Source organism: Temnothorax longispinosus, chromosome 11, assembly GCF_030848805.1.
Source record: "Temnothorax longispinosus isolate EJ_2023e chromosome 11, Tlon_JGU_v1, whole genome shotgun sequence".
NCBI lineage: Eukaryota > Metazoa > Arthropoda > Insecta > Hymenoptera > Formicidae > Temnothorax > Temnothorax longispinosus.
The window spans coordinates 7,180,653-7,194,287 of NC_092368.1; the positions used below are offsets into that span (position 1 = coordinate 7,180,653).

General features: G+C 39.5%; 3 protein-coding genes across 10 annotated transcripts; 1 reads left to right on the forward strand and 2 right to left on the reverse strand.

Annotated features, from left to right (window-relative positions):
- Nucleotides 1-852: 852 nt before the first annotated feature.
- On the reverse strand, nucleotides 853-2,713 carry LOC139821278 (probable ATP-dependent RNA helicase DHX37). 6 transcript variants are annotated; one of them, XM_071792199.1, is made up of 6 exons: nucleotides 2,495-2,712; nucleotides 2,315-2,431; nucleotides 2,037-2,238; nucleotides 1,730-1,941; nucleotides 1,553-1,650; nucleotides 853-1,003 (listed from the first exon to the last, which is right to left on the reverse strand). In XM_071792199.1, exons 4-6 carry the CDS (start codon nucleotides 1,879-1,881, stop codon nucleotides 951-953), a joined length of 303 nt encoding a protein of 100 aa, XP_071648300.1. In that variant the 5' UTR covers nucleotides 1,882-1,941; nucleotides 2,037-2,238; nucleotides 2,315-2,431; nucleotides 2,495-2,712; the 3' UTR covers nucleotides 853-950. The 6 variants fall into 6 exon arrangements, 4 of the variants coding, with proteins under 4 accessions (XP_071648300.1, XP_071648299.1, XP_071648298.1 ...); XM_071792198.1 differs by having other exon boundaries at nucleotides 853-1,015; nucleotides 2,495-2,711; XM_071792197.1 differs by lacking the exon at nucleotides 853-1,003 and adding an exon at nucleotides 1,022-1,370 and having other exon boundaries at nucleotides 2,495-2,713.
- Nucleotides 2,714-5,039: 2,326 nt separating this feature from the next.
- Sgf11 (SAGA associated factor 11kDa) lies at nucleotides 5,040-7,294 on the forward strand. Of its 2 annotated transcripts, none has more exons than XM_071793387.1 (3): nucleotides 5,040-5,460; nucleotides 5,843-6,087; nucleotides 6,223-7,294. In XM_071793387.1, the coding sequence occupies exons 2-3, from the start codon at nucleotides 5,871-5,873 to the stop codon at nucleotides 7,059-7,061; spliced, it is 1,056 nt and encodes a 351-aa protein (XP_071649488.1). In that variant the 5' UTR covers nucleotides 5,040-5,460; nucleotides 5,843-5,870; the 3' UTR covers nucleotides 7,062-7,294. The 2 variants fall into 2 exon arrangements, with proteins under 2 accessions (XP_071649488.1, XP_071649490.1); XM_071793389.1 differs by having other exon boundaries at nucleotides 5,040-5,213.
- Nucleotides 7,295-9,218: 1,924 nt separating this feature from the next.
- Nucleotides 9,219-13,554, reverse strand: LOC139821918 (uncharacterized). Of its 2 annotated transcripts, XM_071793342.1 has the most exons (6): nucleotides 12,991-13,554; nucleotides 12,629-12,795; nucleotides 11,627-12,542; nucleotides 11,484-11,560; nucleotides 10,883-11,362; nucleotides 9,219-10,804 (listed from the first exon to the last, which is right to left on the reverse strand). In XM_071793342.1, the coding sequence occupies exons 1-3, from the start codon at nucleotides 13,226-13,228 to the stop codon at nucleotides 12,096-12,098; spliced, it is 852 nt and encodes a 283-aa protein (XP_071649443.1). In that variant the 5' UTR covers nucleotides 13,229-13,554; the 3' UTR covers nucleotides 9,219-10,804; nucleotides 10,883-11,362; nucleotides 11,484-11,560; nucleotides 11,627-12,095. The 2 variants fall into 2 exon arrangements, with proteins under 2 accessions (XP_071649443.1, XP_071649442.1); XM_071793341.1 differs by having other exon boundaries at nucleotides 11,484-12,542.
- Nucleotides 13,555-13,635: the final 81 nt, after the last annotated feature.

The window sequence follows — 13,635 nt, forward strand, 5'->3', positions numbered from 1 at the left end:
TGCTATGATTGGTTGGCAATAGGCAATAGGCACAGAATTTCCAACGTGACGGAAACTCTGTGTCTATTGCCTGTGTCACTGTTTATTCTGCATTTATACATGATTTCTGATTTCTATTCCCTGTTCCTATTGCCTGTTGCCTGGCATTGTGCAAGGGGCTTAATGCGTAAGCATAAGAAAATTGATTGGTCCATACACATGTGCATAAGAAAATAGACCAATCAATTTTATTATGCTTACGCATTATCCCTAAGAGCAAAAAGTCGACTTTAAGTCGACTTGAAGTCGACTTCTACCGATACTGACTTGGCAGAAAGTCGACTTTTTTAAGGACGAAAGTCGACTTGAAGTCGACTTGAAGTCGGCGAATGTCTCAAAAAACGCCGACTAAAAGTCGACTTTCCGTCATGACGGGAAGTCGACTTTTCGTCATGACGGGAAGTCGACTTCTTGTCATGACGGAAAGTCGACTTTTAGTCGGCGTTTTTTGAGACATTCGCCGACTTCAAGTCGACTTCAAGTCGACTTTCGTCCTTAAAAAAGTCGACTTCTCTGCCAAGTCAGTTTCGGTAGAAGTCGACTTCAAGTCGACTTCCCGTCCCGTCATGACGGAAAGTCGACTTTCCGCCAACTTTTAAAGTCGATAAAATAAACCACCGCCGCGTACGTCTGGAGGTCGGTTGTGTATCTTGAAATAAGGTGAAAATGACAAAAGTTAACAAATTTTATTAGATTCTGATAAATAAAATCGTAGATACGCTAATGAATTTTCTCACTTTTGTAATTTTTACCTCATTATTTCAAAATACACAATCGACCCTTTGCTGGAAGGCTAAAACTGATGCATTTCGATTTTTTTTCATATATAAAATAATTTAATTATCTAAAAAACTGTATAATTACAATCCTAATGTTTTATTCTTAATTACAAAGGCGGCCACTGTGTGCCGTCATATCTGTGCCACTTCTGCGTGCGCGGATTCCGGCAGCCACTTCTTGTAAGCTGACAACAGAACTAAAATTATAAATATATAATATCCACAGACTTTTATACTAGACCATTAACATCCATGGACGCACTGCCGAAAAGCTGATGCGAGTGCGAGGTGCAAGTGTTAGTGAAGGGTGCGGCCATATTGAATTAACATTAAGTCACTATCGGGTGTTCAGTTGCTCACGATGTGCGTTTATCTGCATTCGTTATTACAGTACATAACGAAGCAGGCGAATGTTTTTGTGTTAAATATTGGTACATGTTATCAATAAGTTTGTAAGTCATGCCTTCAACGTGTAGCTACTTGAATGCCGAAATCGAACCACTACTCCTGTAGTATTAAACCCTTTCTTTTGGACATTCTGTATATGCCAGACTATTGTATAGAAATCTTGTATAAAACTACTTGTATAGAATCTGTAGTATAGCATATCTTGACTAAAATCAATATGGCGGCAAGCATCACGGCCGAGATGCCTGTCAGCGGTCTAGTATTGTATATATAGAAGTCTACTCGATGATAATATCTAAATATTATTTTATAAATTAAAATCTCACATTTTTCATCCAAACCCCAGATTTCTAGCAGTTTGTATTTGGACACGACTCCCTGCGACTGCAACGTTTGTACTATTGCTTGAGTGCGTGGTATCAACCTGAAAAAATCGTATTGAATTGATGTAATCTATTCGATGAATCAACGTGAAATCGAAAGGAGATAGAATAACGATTTACCTGGCCCATGACTTGGTGATGCTCCCAGGTGTCGTCAGCAACGACGGAACAAATCGTTTCAGCTTAGGGTACACTTGACCCTCCAAGAAGAAATACGCGAACCACTTTACACCGTCCACAGATGCTCTATATCCATCGATGGTAGTCCCCATCCGGCCTTTCCAAATGTATCAGACATGCGGCAAATGATCTTCCCGGTTCCTTGATTATATCTATAAATGAGAATAATATTCGATCATAATGAAGATTAATATCTTTATAAATAAATAGGAAAAACATTATAAAGCAACAATTGTGATAAAAATACCTTGGCGGTGGATCAACCAATGATTCACTAAGATGGCATAGCGTGGAAGCGAATTTCGGCAATCATTTCTATCGCCGTGACACCTCGCATATACATCTTATTCGTTTCGTACACCTCTTTATAAACCACCTATTCCGGACTGATTTTCCGTAGAACGCACGAAGAATGCATGAACACAGGTTCCTCCATTTCTGATGGTGTTCTGAAAGATGGTTCAGAATAGAGAGGTCGCATTCAATAGGTCTTAATTATCGATGATAATTAATAACACACCATACCTAACCTCTAAAGCATATTTCCACTTGGCCTTATCCTGATCCTCTTTTAGATCCGCCATACCTGCAAGAACTATCTGGCGCAGCAATTTCGCTTCCATGTCGGTTGGTAACGGCATTCTGTAACAATTCTTGTTGTAGACAATGTAGACAACCGTCTCAAACATATTGCAACATACATACAGTCAAATTCCAGTATTCTGATCTAATCGAGGAAGTCAACGGGAAGACAATGATGACGACGACGACGACGTTTCGTGGCGGTGGTTGATAGCGCGGCGCTTTTCGACGTCTTATTGTGTCCTGTCTCGCGGCATGTATTCCTTGCACTCGCGTAAACATTAATTTTCTCCTCCAGCCTCCTCGAGATTCGCCGCCATATTGATGACGCGCCGCTTGACTGCTTTCCGTCTTTTTATAGTCGACTATTTAGAAGTCGACTTTTAGTCAACTTTCCGCCATTTTTAGAAGTCGACTAGAAGTCGACTTATAAAAATCGACGGAAAATTGACTTTTATAAGTCGACTATTTAGAAGTCGATTTTTAGTCGACATTCCGCCATTTTTAGAAGTCGACTAGAAGTCGACTTATAAAAGTCAACTTTTCGTTGACTTTTATAAGTCGACTATTTAGAAGTCGACTTTTAGTCGACTTTTCGCCATTTTTATAAAAGTCGACTTATAAAAGTCAACTTTCCGTTGACTTTTATAAGTCGACTATTTAGAAGTCGACTTTTAGTCGACTTTCCGCCATTTTTAGAAGTCGACTTATAAAAGTCAACTTTTCGTTGACTTTTATAAGTCGACTATTTAGAAGTCGACTTTTAGTCGACTTTCCGCCATTTTTAGAAGTCGCCTATTTAGAAGTCGACTTTTAGTCGACTTTCTGCCATTTTTAGAAGCCGACTAGAAGTCGACTTATAAAAGTCGACTTACCGTCGACTTTCCGTCAACTGTGCTCTTAGGGATGCGTTGTGCAGAAGTGTGTGCTCCCCGCTTTAAGCTATATCCACACAAACTTGCATAAGCCCATAAACATAAGCAAATTTATAGCAAACATAAGAGAATTGATTGGTCCATATGCATGTGCATAAGGAAATAGACCAATCCGTTTCTTTATGCATATGGTTATGCACCTATGCATAAAGAAACGGATTGGTCTATTTCCTTATACACATGTGTATGGACCAATCAATTTTCTTATGCTTACGCATTATGCGTTATGCAGAAGTGTGTGCTCCCCGCTTAAGGCTATTGCACGTAACAAAGTTTTAGTAATAATCGTAAGGCCGTAAGAAAATAGACCAATCACAGTCGATTATTCTCCTTGAGCTCGAAGAATAACCGAGTGGCCCAGTTCAACAGTGGCCAGTTAGCTTAACTAGTAGTTAACTCTCACTCTCCGTCTCTATCTAACCTTTGAGTTAAAAAGAGACAGAGAGTGAGAGTTAACTATATATACTAGTTAAGCTAACTGGCCACTGTTGAACTGGGCCAAGCTGGATTCAGACAGAACGCGTCAAGCAGCGAGCAGCAGCCAATCAGCGAGGCGATATATACGCCACTGCTTATATCACCTCGCTGATTGGGTTGCTGCTCGTTGCTTGACGCTTGATGCGTCCTGTCTGAATCCAGTTTAACGATTAATATCTCGCATCGCGGGGCAGAGCGACACTTTTTTCTGCCGGTAATTCTTCAGTTTAGCTACAGCAGCACAAAAAACGATGAATTTAGGCTCATTCGACGCGTTTTTGCACGAAACGACCGAATCTGGCAGAAAAAAGTGTCGCTCTGCCCCGCGACGCGAGATATTAATCGTTAAAGTTGACAGGAATCAGGTTATGATTCCTGTCATACCGACGACATGTAGCAACACTGAACGTGCCCTGCGGCCACATGCGCATGCTCAGTGGTCGCACGCGCATGCAAAGTGCGCCAATTTTGAACATAGGTTAGATGACGCGCTTTAAAAGTATTTAAGTGTTTAAAGCGCGTCATCTAACCTATGTAGATTAGATGACGCTTTTTTTTAACGAAAATCACAACTTCTATAAAGCAGGACATACACACGTGTGTGTGTGCCCTGCTTTAACGAAAATCATTAAACAGTTAAATCGTGCAAAATAACCAAGCATCTCGATTCAAGCAGTTAGGTCTCACGCTGGGAGTTTCTTTAGTTTAATTATGCGTGGGAAGCACACACACACACACACAACGGGGGGGTGCGAGGGGGGGGCCTTCGGCCCCCCCCTCCCCCGCACCCACCCCGCCGGTAGGCTGCGTGGACCTCGCTTTACAACATAAAGTACATGCTAAGTTGTAAAACGAAATTATAAAGCACATGCATGGAGGGGTGCAAGGGGGCTTACATGCGTGAGCGCACGTGAACAGAAAGGCTTTTCTCCCCTGCACCCTCCCCCATGCATGTACTTTATAATTTCGTTTTACAACTTAGCATGTACTTTATGTTGTAAAGCGAGGTCCACGCAGCCTACCGGCGGGGTGGGTGCGGGGGAGGGGGGGGGCCGAAGGCCCCCCCCTCGCACCCCCCCGTTGTGTGTGTGTGTGTGTGTGCTTCCCACGCATAATTATACTAATGAAACTTCCAGCGTGAGACCTAACTGCTTGAATCGAGATGCTTGGTTATTCTGCACGATTGATTCATTTAAAATTGGCGCAGTTTTACATGCGCGTGCGACCACTGAGCATGCGCATGTGGCCGCAGGGCACGTTCAGTGTTGCTACATGTCGTCGGTATGACAGGAATCATAACCTGATTCCTGTCAACTTTAACGATTAATATCTCGCGTCGCGGGGCAGAGCGACACTTTTTTCTGCCAGATTCGGTCGTTTCGTGCAAAAACGCGTCGAATGAGCCTAAATTCATCGTTTTTTGTGCTGCTGTAGCTAAACTGAAGAATTACCCACGTGATGACCGGACGCGCTTGTCGTCGCGCAGGTGTCGTCTGTGATCAAGACCGAGCGGATATCCGAATATTGGTGTCGGGTATCCGCGGTGACCGCAATCCGCACTTTTTCCTCGTGGAAAACCGAAAAAACGAAGAATGTCCTTGCTTGCTCTCGTTTCGCTCTGACGGTACTCACCTGGATTACTCCAACTCGTCGATTCGTCGTTGCTTGCCTTTTTAGGTTAGAGCCCCTGTCTATGCTACACCGGGTGTCCCGCAAGTGTCATCAAGTATTTTAATGATATTTTGTGCGACCGACGCTTCGATGAGTTTCCACAGCAATCCTTCTGCGGGAAGAATTAATTTAATTTCTTAATTATTATTAACTACTAAGTTTAGAGTAAAATTTATCTGTAAATTTATCTATCATGTTTGAATTTTATATATTCAAATTTAAATAATCGACTTTGAATATATGATTGTTTAAAACCCATGAATTTGCTATTAATCTTCATAAATATCAATACTCCTAATTTACTTTGATGAATAATCGGAAACTGTTTTGGTCAAATTGATACCTTGATCAATTGCTAATTGCCTACATTTTTCTATTTTGAATCTAGATAGAAATAAATTAATCCTCAAACCAGGATGTCCGTAACCGAGGAGAGGATCCAGGAGCTGAACATGCGTTTCATGGATTTTATGAGCAAGCCGGAGAACGTCGAAGCAGCTACAAAGGAGATTTACGAGGATTTGTTAGACGAGGTTCTGATGGGTTTCGTTTTCGATGTGCACCGCACAACTAAGACTGGCAGTTCCGATATCGAAGAAGGCATTCCCGATGACAAGTCTTATGCTATTGTCGGTACGTGGAAACGTAATAAACTTTCGGTTTAAGGAGAGTTTTATTCGATTGCAGCAATTGAGAGAAGATGGGTTATTTATAATTCTACAGACAGGGAAGGAATTTTTTGAAAATTTCTTTTGTTCTCTGTTTTAGATTCGCCTGGCTTAGACGTGTTCGGACAGCACCCAATGAAGAAATCTCAGGAATGCAATTGTCCGAATTGCGAACGTGGTGTGGCGGCCTGCAGATTTGCTACTCATCTGGCAAAATGTATGGGCATGGGTAGAAACAGCTCACGTATCGCATCGCTTCGCATCGCAAACAACTCCAAGGACATGAACAACTACGGCGGTGTGTTGAGCGACGACGATGACGACGTCGACTGGAGCCTGACTAACGACGGCGGCAATAAGCGCAAACGTCCTCGCAAGGACCGCAACGGTGTAAACAAGCGTTCGAGCAAGCAGCAGAAGCAACAGGGCAGTGCTGGCGCCAGCGCCGGTGGTAGCGGCTCACAGAGGAACGGCGAGAACGCCGTTATCGGCGGCGGCGGCGGCGGTGAACATAACGTGCACAGCAGCAACGAGAGCTCGCCGTCGAACTACGAGAACATGTCGCTTGTGGACAAACGGGCGTTGCTTACGCAGATCTGCGGCGTTGTGTCCGAACACACGAAAAAGTTGTGCACTAGATCGGTACGCTGTCCTCAACACACCGACGAACAGCGTAGGGAGATACGCGCCAATCTAGAGTCCAACGGCCAGGACAATCTGCATGTCGACGTAGACACATATGAGGAAAACGACGGTCAGAATCTGCGGGACACGCTGACGAGGTGGGATCGGGAAGGTTCGAGTCACTCCAGTCCAGCCGACTCTGCCTCGACCACGTCAACCTCGTCGATCAGCCGGAAACGGGAGACCAAATCCAAGGGCAAGGGGAAGGCCTCGTCGAAACGCGATCGCGGTTCCCCGATCTCGCAAGGAGACTGAGAGGGGGAGGGTCGATCTAGGACTGTTTCTCGCTCTGGGAGTGTTCTTCGGGCCAGGCTCACTCTTCGGTGGCAGAGAAATATTGTACGATAATGTTCCTACGAATTGTACATAGATTAAAGGGAGATAATTTCTTTCGGACGATTGCAAAGCTTGCGTAATACTTAATTCTAAATATTGCCAACGGCGTCCTTTTGTAATTATTATTTTTAAGAAAATAAATAGCAACGAATTGCAGAAAAAAATGTGAGTGAAATACTGTCTTCGACCTGAACATCTTACTTGATCTTCCAGATATCGTAAAACTTGCTATATTTCCAGTTTTCATAAAATTATGTTGTTTGACGCACAAATATTTTCTTGCTCACGTTTTTTTTTAATTTTTGCAATTCCGATAATTATGGAATTAATTGCAATGGAACATGTTTGGAAGGAGGGGAGGGGCGGGAAAATCGCGAAAATAAAAGAGACACTGTATATCTCGCGATCTCTCCGTAGACAGGCGCAAAGTGGAGTGAAATTGTAAAACCGAAAATTACGAGCTTTCCCTCCCCAGCCAAACGTCTTTTTATTTTTTAGCATCGTTTCATCCGTGTTATGTCTGATCGCAGCTGGCCAATTCAATGTGATCTCGAGGAAGAGGCGCGTAATACAATTGAATAAGAATGCTGAAGATCTAGATCAATAAGAGACTCTTCGTGGAAGAGATATTCAACATTCCGGTTATTACACTGTCATACAACAATAAAAAAAGCACAAGAACAAACCTTGCAGCATTCGATAGTTTTTTGAACGCAGAAAATGATCCCGTTTACCAAATTACTCTATCACGTCACAATTTTGAGATATTTGCAGTTAAAGTTGCAAAAATGAGCTTTTAGTGTATTTTGGCATATTATAATTATCGATATATGACGTATCGGAGAAGTTTTAATCGCAATCAAAATTAATTAAGTATGTTGTTAGGACTTTCAGCCCTTAAAAGGAATTTTTTGTGTCGTTTATGGGTTAAAAAGATAATGAGTTTTTGCAATACCGTGTTTCAGATACGGTAACCGTATCTGATTTGTTCAGACAGAGTGAATGTATAATATATATTATTGAATGTGTAATATATTATATATACGTTTACGCGAGCGTTACTTATTCTGTAGTAACTTTTACGATAATTCCTTCGCGTAAACGGGATTTTGTAGTAATAACTTACAATAATTTACTCCGCGTAAACGAATGAATTATCATAAAGTTACTACAGAAGTAACGCTCGCGTAAACGTAGTAGTATAGTAATAGAGTCCCACACAGCACATAATATTGCAGAAATATTGCAGTAATATTGCAATATAGTAGAAATATTACGTATTACAATGAAATATTTCAGAAATATTACTGATGTATTACACGTTTTTAAATAATATTGAAATATTACAGTAATATTGCTGCAATATATTGTTGAAATATAATACTTTAAGTAGCAAAATAATGTCAAATGACATTTTAATGACATCTTATTGACGTCATTAAGACGTTATTAAGGTATCACACAATCATACGTATTGCACAGATAATATATACCAGTTAAAGAATTTTGGACTGAAAGAAAGAAAAATCTAAATAAAAAAATGTGATGAAATCAAAAGAGACTGACTTGTACTTTTGGGGAATAAAAGTGATTAAGATAAATTTTATAAGTGGTGGTATTTAATTTTATAATTTGTTATTTGTTTTGTAATAATAATAGGTAATTATATATACAATTAATTTTTAATTAAGAGCCAGTAAGTAAATTAATAATAAAATAAATGGATAAAATTTAAAATTTATATTTCTTCTATAATCAATATTAAACTTTTCAAATTACGAGTTTGTCACACGGATAAACAGAACGTTTCTGAGTGCGTAAGTGGAGGGAAGAACGCTGGAAGAAGGCTATGCGCTTGGTCGCAGCACCGACCCCCACCATTCCCGGTCTTCTCTTGCTGTCTCTTGCATGGCTCCGTGGGACCACGCAATCACGTGTACGACACCGCACAGAAACAATCGTGTTAATTTCAGGTAATTTTTCTTTATTTAATAAATATTGTTCACACAAATATTTTTAAAAGTATTTTTGTATAATTATTACTAATATAATAGAGTATTCATATATCTTGGCGAAAATAGGAAGTTTCATAAGCATTTGTTAAGCGTTTACGGGAGTTTATTGAGCGTTTAGAATTGGTCAGTAAAACGTTTAAAAAGCAGAAATTGCAACGTTTTAGCGTTTGAAAGACGTTTGTATTAAGCGTTTTGAAAGTTTGCACAGCATTTTCACACGTTTGCACAGCGTTTACGGGAGTTTGTTGAGCGTTTGAAAACGGCCAGTAATCCGTTTGAAAAGCGGAAATTGCATCACTTTATGGTTTGAAAGGCGTTTTTTGAGAGTTTGCACAGCGTTTACATGAGCGTTTGCGGGAGTTCGTTGAGCGTCTAGAATCGGTCAGTAAAACGTTTAAAAAGCAGAAATTGCAACGCTTTAGCGTTTGAAAGACGTTTGTATTAAGCGTTTTGATAGTTTGCACAGCATTTTCTCAGCGTTTGCACAGCGTTTACAGGAGTTTGTTGAGCGTTTGAAAACGGCCAGTAATCCGTTTGAAAAGCGTTTGAAAGGCGTTTTTTGAGAGTTTGCACAGCGTTTACACGAGCGTTTGCAGGAGTTCGTTGAGCATTTAAAAACGGTCAGTAAAGCGTTTGTAAAGCGGAAATTATATATATGTATATATATATATAATATAATTTTGCATCGTTAATAAAATGCTTGCGGAATCTTTATTAAAAATACTGGCTGGAATATATGCAATTTTTACCGTTGCAGTACCGCTGAATGTTGTTTTTGGCGCAAAGGACCAAATAGGTTTACTCAGACTTTCGTCCTTATATAAAATGTATATATACATGTATATATGTACATAATAATGTATAAATGTGTATATATACATGTATATAAATATATATAAATGTATATATACATTTTATGTTATAACAAAAGTCTGAATAATCTTACTTGGTCTGTCCTTTGCGCCAAAAACAATATTCAGTGATATCGCAACGATAAAAATTGCATCGTATATTCCAGCTAGTATTTTCAATAAAAGTTATACAAGCATTTTATTAATGATACAAACAATTAATATTATAATTGAGCTGATCGCACCTACTTTGTGCAAAAATCTCGTCGAGGAGCGAATTTCGTGCGCCGCAACAGAAGATCATCGTACGAGATGCGCCTAAAGAGGGTCGGATTGCTCATAGATTTGCGAGAGTAGCTGCAGAAGAGGCTGGATTTGAAGTAGAGGGTCCAATGTACGAAGCAAGGATATGTCAGATTAGCGGTAAGTAAGAAAAAGTCGTTTTTCTCAAAACGACACTTTTCTAAACGGTGTATCTTTGTTAAACGGATAACTTTGTTATTACATTTTTTAAGCATTAATGGACGATTTGGCGTAAAATCGCATTTGGTGTACAATTCGCATCTGAAAACTACCTGCTTTTTCGTGCCGTCACAGTAGTCTAACCCGTTGAGCATTTCACGAGCGTGTCATTCAAATAAACGGTGTAAGAATAAGCGTTTGCTATAGATTTGTGAACGTTCAATAAATACAATTATGTGAAGAAATATCATTTATTATAAAAAAAAAACATCAAGTTAGGCACTAATCTTATGTTATATGACGTTAAAGATTTGTAAATGTGGTTGCAGTAGTCCTGAAAACAAGAGAAAAATGTTAAGGACAAATTAATAATATATTTAACAAAATTATACTCAAATTTAATAGTACATACTCAACATGTTGAAATCCCATTGGTTCTGCTTCTGATGTTGGTGGCGGAATTAAATAACGTGACTGCAAATTATCTACGTCTTGGTACTGCTGTAATGACAGCTCTGATGAGATCGGGTCGTGGTGTGATGGCTGCTGCGGTAGTTGTTGCTGAGACTGTAAATTATCGACATGTTGGTACTGCTGCAATGATGACGGCTCTGTTGAGATCGGGTCGTGGTGTGATGACTGCTGCGGTAGTTGTTGCTGAGACTGTAAATTATCGACATGTTGGCGACATACACTTGGCCACCATGAGGAAGTTTTGAGAAAACTTCTCGTTCTCAGAACATTTGCTGCTAATTCGCATCCTCATACGATGTGCTTTATCTCCAAAGACTCCTTTGAGCAGAGCATATGCCCAGTCAGCGTGGCTCTCTTCCACATTTATCAATTTACTATAAGCAGCTTTGGAGCAGAAAACTTCATCTCCAAGAGGTACCTGGTTGGGAAGAACACATAAAGTTAATAAAATTAGAATAATTAGATGAATGGGAAGTAAATCAAAAGTCTGTCACAGACGAACTCCTTTAACCTCACTCACGGAGTGGCAATTCACTCACCTTTTCCTCTGTATCTGATGAAGCACCACTGCTGGAAGCTAAACTGGCAGAAGATACTAAAGACGGTGGCCGCATTCCTATATAGGATGTTATATTTGATATATAACATAAATAACAAGTGGAGCATTATATTGCATAATAACCTTTGCATGTTGAAGTGAATCGCGTAGTTCACATCAACGTTTTCCAGACCTGTTACGTTTCGATGTCTGAGGCAATCATGTATTATATTTCTTGCGTCATACATTATGATTTCAACAGTTGTCACACCCTACTTCCATGAAAATATCACAACCAGCACTCAAGTAAACTTTGTAATTATAGCCGTCTTGGAAAGTGTGCTAATTTTTTTATTATACCGCGCGTTAAAAATAAAGCGTCACAATTTTGCTTCTCGGAAACCCGGTATTTTTCAGAAAAATTGCTCAGACAAGAGTTATATAATTTCAGGGGACAATTTTTCTTAAAAGTGCTGTGTTTCCGAGATAATTAGTAATGGTTTATTTTGAACACCTAGTATATACTTTTCTAAATTAGTATTACTGTTATTATTTATTATTACCAATATATGTACATGTAATATATTACTTTACTTGTAAGACTAAGTCAATATTAATATGATAAATATTCAATATTTTCATTTTCGGGTAAACTGTTCAACCAATGTTGCACATATTGCGGATAAGGTTGTGGAAACTTACTCATCCAGTCTTCTATTTTTGTCATTTTTCCTTCTAACTCCGCTAATTTCTCCATGTTTGCCTGTCCCACTGAGTCCAATTGTTTCTGAAATTGATCTTGAATTTTTTCCACTTTTGCTTCAATACTTTGCAAACATTCTTGCAGAATATTTGCAATGTTCTGATCTTTTCTCACTTCTCCAGGTATATTTTTCTTCTGTTCTGCTTGCAATGCAGATTTCAATTCTGCATTCTCTCGCAATAACAAACACGTAATATCATCATCTTCAGTGACTGGTGCATGAGTTGTAGAACTTTCATACAGACTCCTCGATGCTAATAATTGGGCATGGACTGCATCGGTAGCCTGTTTCTTTGTCTTTTTTTTATTTTTTTAAAGGAAAAAAAGATGTATTAGTACATCTAAATTGCCATATGTCTAACATTTACAAAAATTATACTTACATTTGAATCACGATTGCTCGTGATGGTTAGATTACCTTCTTCTAACACAGCATTATCATTATCAGTACTGTTCGGTTCTGACTGATCTCCATCATCTCCATCACTCAATACAATGGGCCACCTTTTTCTCTTCTTAACCATAGCATTTTCCAATACCTTTCGAGATTCTGTAAAACAAAAAGTAAAAACTAAATTAAATTGCTTTCGTTAACTGGAAATAAATGGCTGAAAAGACCACCTTTGAGTGATTTCAGAGACAAAAATACTAGCTGAGTGAATTCAATCATCTTTGCACAATTCATCAATGATTTTTAGGTTATGGTTTTATAGGCTAGGCTTATAAGAGAATTAATATTACTTACCAGCAAGCAAGCCGATGTGGGCATACCACTTGTGTTCTCTCCCGTCCTTGCTGCCGTGCGTGGTGTTAACGGTATAAAATTTCATTCTATCGAAGTCCGTTAAGGACTTTGGATTAAATGATACTCGTTCACTTGTTCCGATTTTTAATTGAATTTTCAGTATTGGCAGTACCTCTGTTTCATTGCCACTTTTATATTTAACCAGCGCGTACCACCCGGAATTGTCAATTAGATTCATGACTTTACTGGGAACTCTAAAGCTAATTGTAACGCAAACGACACGTGCATGGTGTTGAATGGCGTCGATGCCGATACAACCAACGACTGCCGGCCGCCTCAGTGTCAGTGGCGTCGCCTAACGTCGATGCGCAGAACACTGAAAAGCGTTGCCTCAGCGTTGTAGAACTTTCACGAAACGTTTTTTATACAGCGTTTGATAAGCGTTCCAAAAGCGTTTACAACCCAAAAGCGTTATGTAAGCGTTCTTACAACGTTTGAAAGTGTATAAACGCTCAGAAAACCTTCACCAAATGTTTGTCAACGCTTTATAAATCGCAAGTAGTCAAAAATGCCGCGTAATACTTATTGTATTACGCGGAGAGATGGTGTCGTATATCTTATCAATTTAACTGTCAAGTAACTCTT